At 38.4% G+C, this 9,376-nt stretch overlaps 1 protein-coding gene across 1 annotated transcript in view; it reads left to right on the forward strand.

The window, feature by feature from the left end:
* Window positions 1-9,376, forward strand: part of LOC102868630 — a 504,064-nt gene that overhangs the window by 63,783 nt on the left and 430,905 nt on the right. Inside the window, exon 5 of the mRNA XM_006900538.1 lies at window positions 5,713-5,845. Within this exon, the coding sequence (XP_006900600.1) occupies window positions 5,713-5,845 (133 nt within the window). The remainder of the gene's footprint in view (window positions 1-5,712; window positions 5,846-9,376) is intronic.

Consider the following 9,376-nt stretch of genomic DNA (forward strand, 5'->3'; position numbering starts at 1 on the left):
TGCTTGGGAGGGTGGAGGGACAGCGCAGGAGAGGAAGGCCCTCTACGAGGTGGATTGATTCAGTGACTGGGATAATTGGGATGGGAGTGTCGGAGACGGTGCGATTGGCACAGGACAGAGCGGAGTTTAGGGCTGTTGTACATAGGGTCATTGTGAGTCGCAGGCAGGCAACTCGACGGCACATAACAACAAACAACAAATATATGTATATATATATAATCTCCATCTGGTCCAGGACTTTATTTGGTTGGAAGCTGTTGTATTACCTTTTCAATTTCTTCTTTTGTAATGGGTCTGCTAAGATGTTCAATTTCGGTTTGTGTCAGTTTCGGTAGATTGTGCGTTCCTAAATATTTGTCCATTTCCTCAAGGTTTTCATATTTGTTTGAGTATAGTTTTTCATAATATTCTAATGTTAATTTTTTAATTTTGGTTGGGTCTGTTGTGATGTTGCCTGATTCGTCTCTTATTCGGATTATTTGTGTCTTCTCCTTCTTTTGTGAGTTTTGCTAGTGGTTTCTCGATTTTATTGACCTTTTCAACGAACCAACTGCTAGTTTTGTTGATAGTTTCAATTGTTTTTCAATTTTCTATTTCATTTATCTCTGCTCTAATTTTTATAATTTCAGAGTTTTTAGAAGCTGATGGGTTTTCTTGCTGTTCTTTTTCAATTTGTTGGAAATGTTGGGTTAGAGAGTCAATGGTAAATTTTTCCTGCCTTTTGATGTGTTTGCTAATTGCTATAAATTCACCTCTGATTATGGCTTTGGCTGTTTCCCAGAGGTTTTGGTAAGTAGTGTCTTCATTGTCATTTGTTTCAAGAAATTTTTTAATTTCATTTTTATTTCTTCTTGTCCCCAGTCGTGTTCAAGCAAGTTATTGTTCAGCTTCCAAATGTATGGTTTTTTTCTACTTTATTCTCTTGTGATTAATTTCTAATTTTGTGGCATTGTGATCTGAGAAGATACTTTGTATAATTTCTATGTTTTTGAATTTGTTGATGCTTGCCTTGTGACCTAGAATGTGGTCTATTCTGGAGAATGTTCCATGCACATTGGAAAAGAAGGTATATTGTGCTTTTTTGGGGTGCATTAGCCTATAAATATCTATGAGATTGAGTTGGTTAATTGTGTGGTTTAATTCTTGAGTATCTTTGTTGAGATTCTTTTTGGTAGTTCTATCTTTTCTTGAAAGGGGTGTAGTGAAGTCTCCAAGTACTATAGTACTGTTATCTATCTCCTTTTTCAACATTGTTAATGTGTGCTTTATGTATTTTGCAGGTCTTTCATTTGATGCATGTTGTTGTTGTTATGTGCCGTCATGTCATTTGCAACTCATGGCGACCCTATGTACAACAGCCCTAAACCATGCTCTATCCTGTGCCAATCGCATTGCCTTTGACACACCCATCCCGATTACCCCAGTCACTGAATCAATCCACTTCATACAGGGTCTTCCCCTCCTGCACTGTCCCTCTACTCTACCCAGCATGATGGCCCTCTCCAAAGACCTGTCTCTCCTTGCAACATGTCCAAAGTATGTCAGACGAAACCCCAGAATCTTTGCCTCCAAGGAGTAGCCTGCTTTAACCCTCTCTAGGATGAATCTGTTTGTTTTCTTGGCAGTCCATGGTACAATCAATACTCTTCTCCAGCACCACAGCTCAAAGGCGTCAATTTGCCTTCTATCCTCCCTAGTCATTTTCCAGCTCTCTGATGCATAACAAGTGATTGCAAAGACCATGACCTGTATCAGGAGCATATTCCTCTCCAAAGAGACACCGTTGCTCTTGAGTACTTTAGAGAGGTCCCTAGCAGCAGACTTTCCTATTGCAATACGTTTTTGTATTTCCTGGCTGCTGGTGCCAAGAGTGTTGACTGTGGAGCAGAGCAAACTGAAGCTGTGAATAATCTCAATCTCTTCGCCATCCATCCTGATGCTGCCGATTGGTCCAGTGGTGAGAATCTTTGTCTTCTTAACATTGAGCCTCAGTCCATACTAAATGCTGCAGTCCTTGACCCTCTGCAGTAAGTGTACGAGGTCCTCCTCAGTTTCAGTGAACAAAGTTGTGTCATCTGCATAATGGAGATTGTTGATAGATCTTCCACCAATCCTAACGCCATGCATCTCCTCATAGAGCTCAGCCTCTCGGATAATCTGTTCTTCATACAGGTTGAAAAGGTATGGAGATAGGACACATCCCTGGTGTAAACCCTTCCCAATTTTGAACCATTCAGTGTTGCCCTGCTCTGTTCTGACGACTGCCTCTTGGTCCAAGTATAAGTTTCACATTAGCACAATTAAATGTTCTGGGATTCTCATTCTTCTTAGAGTCATCCACAGTTTGTTATGATCCACGTAGTCAAATGCCTTTGCATAATCAACATTTGGTGCATAGATATTAAATATTGTCATATCTTCTTGTTCTATTGACCCTTTGAGCATTATGTAGTGACCTTCTTTGTCCTTTGTGATGGTTTTTGCATTGAAATTTATTTTATCAGAAATTAGTATCGCTACTCCTGCTTTTTTTTTGGTTGCCATTTGCTTGGTATATTTTGTCCCATCCTTTAATTTTTAGTCTTTCTTTATCTTCATTTTTCAGATGTGTCTCTTGAAGGCAACATATTGATGGATTTTGTTTTTCTATCCAATCTGCTACTCCTTTTCTCTTCAGTGGTGCATTTAAACCATTCATGTTCAGTGTAATTATTGAGAGGTAGTGTTTTATTGCTGTCATTTTGTTCAATTCTTTTTGGTGTTGTTGCTAGTTACTTTGGTCCATCCTGTTTTCTGTGGCATCTCTGTTTCCAGGACATCTCTCAGTGTTTCCTGTACGGCTGGTCTTGTTTTTACGAACTCCTTTAGGTTCTGTATTTTTGGGAATATTTTAATCTCTCCTTCTTACTTGATGGACAGTTTTGCAGGATACAGTATTCTTGGTTGAAAGTTGTGTTCTTTAAGTGTTCGATATATGTCATTCCACTCTCTTCTTGCTCGCATGGTTTCCGCTGAGAAATCAGCAGTTAATCTTATCTGTTCCCCCTTATAGGTCACTCTTTGCTTCTCTCTCACTGCTTTTAGTATTCTCTCCTTATCTTTATTTCTAGTAAATTTGACAATGATGTGCCTTAGTGTTTTTCTTTTAGGGTCTGTTCTATATGGTGTTCACTCAGGTTCTTGAATATATATTCTGTCATTCTTCATTGTGCCTGAAAAGTTTTCCTCTAGTAATTCTTCCACAACTTTTTCAGTGCCTTTACTTGCTTCTTCCCGTTCTGGGATTCTTATGATGAAGATGTTATTTCTTTTAATGGTATCCCACATTATTCTTAAGCTTTCTTCTGTTTCCTTCCTTTTGGATTCTGCTTTTTTCTCGGTCAGATTTGTGGTGATAATTCTATCTTCTATTTCACTGATTCTGTTTTCCATCTCTTCACCTCTATTTGTATGTCCCTCCATCATGTTGACAGCATCAGAAACCTTAGATTTCATATTTTGGATCACAGTTTCTTGTTTTTTCCAATGCCTCTAATGCTTCATTTGTTTTCTCTGTGTTGTTTTGGATTGTTTTTTTTTAAGCTCCTCCTGGTCTTTGCTAGCACTGTTCTGTAATTCATCAAGTTTCTTTTTTATCTATTGAAAATATCCAATCATTATTCTTTTAAAATCAGTGTCAGAAAGTTCCATCAGGCTTCCTGGCTTCAGGAAATCCATTGCTCCTGTGTCTTCTTTGGGGGTTGATATCTTGCTTTGGGCTAGTGGGACAAGTGAAGCACTCTGCTTTCTATGGGCCATTGGTGTGGCAGAGTTCTTCGTGTCTGAGGTGGTAGCTGGTTTTTTTATTTGACGTCACTGCTCCAGAAGAAGGTTCGGCAGGAACAAAAGTAGATGCGTAGAGGGTGCGTGCACACGCCAATGCTCACGTGAGTGGGGTGGGAGGAAGCACACACTGATACATGTGGGGAGGGGCTCGCGGGAACCTAAATAATGAAGGAGGAAGTCTGTTTTTCCCTTTCTGGAAAGCTTCCCCACTCTTTGGATATGCTAAGGATCTCCCTGTTGTTTGAGTTAGTAGGCCCTACGTACTCAGGCCAGGAACCAGTTTGTTTCCCCACATAACTTAATCCTCAATGGTACATGAGTATTTTAGGGGAGTTTGATAAATCTTATAGATGTGGCATATATGATTGTCTTCCTGGCCTGAGGGCCAAAGTCCCCAGGGCCCAAATGGGTGTGTGGTGGCTGGGTCACAAGCTCTTGCCCGGCACTCCGTCCACTGTCCTTGCAGATTTCCCACCAAAGTCCAAGTTTATAAAGATGGCGTTTCCCCACGGACCTCTGGGAACTATAGTCTGTACTTGCAAATTGTAGGCAGAGGGGGTTGTGTAGGCTGGGTTACAAGCCCTGGCCTGGCACTCTGTCCACTGTCCTTGCATATTTCCCACCAAAGTCCAAGTTTATAAAGATGGCATTTCCCCACAGACCTCTGGGAGCTGTAGTCTGTACCTTCGGCTTGGTAGCATAACTTCCTTTCCACTAGGCCAACATAGCTCTCTCTTTGTCGTTGTCATTGTTATTGTTGTTAGGTGCTGTCAACTCCAAAAGCTTGCCACAATTCCTGTGCTCCTTCTGGCCAAGCAGTTTCACCTTATAAAATTTTATGATCTTGGAAAGTCAGCATAAGTTGGAATTGACTTGACTGTGTTATGTTAATTGGGTTTTGTTTAACTTTAGGACAAATTGATTCTATACAATATAGTATAAAACATGCCAATAAATAAACAATAATTAATACATAATTACTGCTTAAGTTCATTCAAAAATAGACTCGTGGTCCAAATCCACCAGATGCTCTGCTGGAGAAGGAAGGACAATCTCCTCCTGAATAAGTCAGATCCAATTTGACGATATACATACAAAAAATAATAAAATTTTAAAAAATCTTCAGAAAAAAATAAAAAAGATAGACTCAGGAGGGAACTGAGAAGCCAAATAGACTTCACTCACTCCATTTGAGTAATCAAACCTTGTGTGTGTAAAATTTCTACCCTCCGCCCTCAAGTTTTGTCTTGACTTATTTCCCCAAATAGTAGTTGCTATTGTTTATGTAAACGTTTTGCACTGTACACTTTATAAATCTAAGATGTAAATGTTTTACATTGTGCTCTTGATAAGCCCAAGATTTGGATTTTTGTACTGTACCCATGACTACATCACTGTACCCTTAAAAATATGTCAGTAGCAAGAAATTGTGGGCTGGGCCCACATAGCCCAGCATCTAACATCTAAAGGAGAGTAAGAGTATAGCACCCAGCTGAAGCTGGGAAAGTGAGGGATTCAATCCTTCTGTGTTGCTGGGACTCCCTGCTGCACAGTGACTAAATGTCCTCACTTATAATCCAGCAGCATGTCTCTTAGTCCATGTGCACAACAGGAACAATATCAGTTTTAATCTCTGCTGCCTGGTATGTAACCTTGTATTAATATTTTACAAAGACACATTAATATTAAAAGAAAAGTCAATTCAGAGATTCACAACAGGAAAGTAACTAGAGTTATAAGTATAAGTGCATTTTCTAAATTGGAAAATATCGATTTTATCAGATAATAAAATGATCTGTGAATTAAATGGTTTAGAGAAAGACTTCTTGATGATTCAAATATTTAAGATTCTTAAGTATTTTTAAAGCAACATTATTGTGATTGTAGATAAAATTGTGGAACATGAATTCTGGAAAACAGTTCTATATACCTGTCCAGCGATGGTTGGCTCAAGATGAAGAAGATGGAAATATTTGTCGAGAATTTCCCATTTTAAACAAAGGACAGCCTGCCTTCCCAGGTAGGGTAGCTCCAACTCCAGGTAACATCAACAATATTTGTTTACATAACTGTTACAGGAGGAAGAACTGAATAAAAATGTTCAGGATAAATTAATAGTTGAACAAATGGATGATTACACGAGTCATTTCTTATAAATTACCTTTGCTGCTATGACTGCTGTAGCTAATTGTTTTACACATTGGTGTTCAAAAAATTCTTGTCAATGGTTTTCCCTGTTAAGAAGGAAAAAGAAATGCTTTGTAAGCAAAAGAAGAACATTAATCCTTAGAAGGCCATGGGAAAACTAAATGTCCAATGAAGTTAATCTAGGGCAAAGAAATGCAAGTCACTATGATTTTTTTTCTCACCAAGATCTATCATTTCATTTTCGTATTTTTAACGAGTCTGCTTGGTTCCATGATCAACACTCTTGGCATCAGTAGCCAGGAAATAAAAAAAAGTATTGTGATGGGTAAGTCTGCTGCTAGGGACCTCTCCAGGGTACTGAAGAGCAGTGGTGTCACTCTGGAGACTAAGGTGAGTCTGATACAGGCTATGGTCTTTGCAATCACTTGTTATGCATAAGAAAGCTAGACAATGACTAAGAAGGATAGAAGGAGAATTGATGCCTTTGAACTGTGGTGCCGGAGAAGAGTATTGAATGTACCATGGACTGCCAAGAAAACAAACAGATTCATCCTGGAGAGGGTTAAACCAGGGTGCTCCTTGGAGGCAAGGATTCTGAGGCTCTGTCCAACATATTTTGGACATGATGTAAAGAGGGACCGGTCCTTGGAGAGGGACATCATGCTTGGGAGGGTGGAGGAACAGTGCAGGAGGGGAAGACCCTCTATGAGGTGGATTGATTTAGTGACTGGGGTAATCGGGATGGGAGTGTCAGAGACAGTGCGATTGGCACAGGACAGAACAGAGTTTAGGGCTGTTGTATATAGGGTCGCTATGTGTCGCAAGCGACTCAATGGCATATAACAACAACAACAATCTTTGAATATCTAAATTATCAAGTAGCAGCATATAGACAAAACACAAATAGGCTTTTTTATCCTGGTTTCAAATACTATTTCAAACAGTATTCAAGCAACGTGTTTTAATCATGTCTCCCAGGCTGTCAAATAGAAAGATTATACCCTTTTTATTTTCCTGAGCACTTTGAAACTCTATCATTTTTAATAATTCTCTGTGCAACTTTAGTCATTCCATTTCTATAATTCTCAAGAGATCATCTTGTGACTATAACTCACTTTTTTAGCTCTAACGGTCCTGCTTCCATAACCTAACCCAAATTTGATACATTTTCAGTTCTTGTAAGAGCTTCTGATTTTCATCCTGTAACTTATTTCTACTCACTGCTCTTTCACTCACAGCCAATTTTATTTTTTCAATAATAAACTCATCTCTTTCAAAGGCTTAACAGCTGAGATCTGCTTCACATATTAGCCAAGGAAGTTCAGGGCTGCTGTATCCCATGCACTGTTTTTTTATCATTTAGTTGAGTTTGATAACTTTGTCCCTGTTTCTGAAATTGATTACAGTTTTCAGATAATAACTTTTGTTGAGCATCTAAAGAAAACATGAGTCTGATGATACAGTATCTCTTGCTTGTCCCATTCTCTTGACTTTGTTCTAAATTCCTAGTTTTTTACTCAAATTGCCCAGTTCAAATGGAACACCTTCTTTGATGTTTAGAAAATCTTTTGTTCATATTTCAACAAACAAATACAGGCCTACATATGCTGACCAAGCTGCCTAAACAGCTACTTGATAAAAAAAAAGCTCGATAAAGTTTGCCGGATGATTGAGAAAACCAAATGCTTCTTGCATTTGTGCCACTGAACTGAACCTGGACTTTCACTAATTGAGGCTGGGTTGGCACTTCTGGACTAAACCTGGACTTGCATTGTGTGAAATTCTTCCCTTCTCCACTTCCCAATCTTTTCCCCTAATAAACCACACAACTGTGGAAAAAAGAATTAATATAACAGAAAAAAATAAAGTCTTTGTTGAACTTTTTATTTAATCTGGTGCAATCTTAATTTTACAAAACTTTTTTTCAATTTGGAAAATTGAGCTTTTAATGTCGAAGTTGCCCTTTATAATTCAGAAGTCATTTCTAAGTTGCATTTTTCCAGACTGTTCAACTTCTGTGGAAGTAACCTCACCTCTTGATTTTTCTAATTTAAACAAGTTTGTGCATTTTTCAGGTCATCCCCCTTTTTTTAAATTTTATGCTTATTTATTCACAAAATTTGAATACATTGTTTTTGAGAAGAGATTCTTCCAATTTCCCTCACCCCTCCTCCATCAAATTACACAATTCCATTGTGATTTTGACTTGTATTTCTCTGGTTGTGAGTGATTTGGAGTATTTTTTCATGTGTCTGTCAGCCATTCAAATGTCTTTCTCTGTGAAAAGTCTTTTTTAAAAATTTCTTAGTTTTCATATAATAATTCCTTTTTGTTTCATTCATATACACTGTGTTTTATACAATCTTTCATTTACATTGTGTTTTATACAATCGTTTATATACATTCTATTTTACATTTTTTAATTGGTTTGCTTACAAAGTTTGTTTATATACATTGTTCCACACTATTCTTCATTCACATTGTATTTCATATATTATGTTTTATAAAATCAATCACCACTGGACCTTGCCCATCATTACCTGGTCTTTTCACCTGGATTTTTCCCATTTGCTCCCCCTTCCCTCCACCCACCAGACTCTCTAGCCCTGTGGTTTCACCCCTACCTATCCTTACCCCATTACTCCTCTCGCTCCCCTTCAGTTCCTGTATATGTTTTACTAGTTATCCTTCTATTTTAAAGGTCTTTATTGTTTTATTCTAAATGTCTTCCTATGTCCTTTGTCAATTTTGTGATTGAGTTACCATGGTTTTTTTCTTATGGAAGTCTTGTACTGTCCTGAAAACTTTCACTTTGAGACACTTGTCTGAAATGTAATTGCCAACTGTGTTTTCCCTGTCTGTAGGTATTGTTTTCACCCAAATTTGAAAGTTTCTAATGCACATGCAGGGGTTTATCCTTTAGAAGTTCCCATTTGTCGATATATGAATGGGTAGTCTTGTCATTACAGAAGTCCAGAGTGAAGAAGGCTGCATAGTGTAGGAGGAGGAGGGATTGCATAACAATTAAAGAGTTTTTCTTTATTTTCAAGAAGAGTGAATTGGGGGGCCGTGGACAGCGAAAAAAGTGCAACAATGCATGACTGGAAACCTAAGTCTCTGTAAACTTTCATTAAAGTTAATTAAAAAAAAAAGAAGGTCCCATTTGTCAATGTTATTTTATCTTAGTTGTGCATTTCTGGCTATATTTGCCAACCTATTTATACCATAGGCTGTTGTTGTTATTTGCCGTCGAGTCGCCTGCGACTCATAGCGACCCTATGTACAACAGCCCTAAACTCCGCTCTGTCCTGTGCCAATCGCACCGTCTCTGACACTCCCATCCCAATTATCCCAGTCACTGAATCAATCCACCTCATAGAGGGCCTTCCCCTCCTGCGCTGTC

This window comes from Elephantulus edwardii, unplaced genomic scaffold, assembly GCF_000299155.1.
Source record: "Elephantulus edwardii isolate Elephantulus edwardi_28Jun2011 unplaced genomic scaffold, EleEdw1.0 scaffold00287, whole genome shotgun sequence".
Classification (NCBI taxonomy): Eukaryota; Metazoa; Chordata; class Mammalia; order Macroscelidea; family Macroscelididae; genus Elephantulus; species Elephantulus edwardii.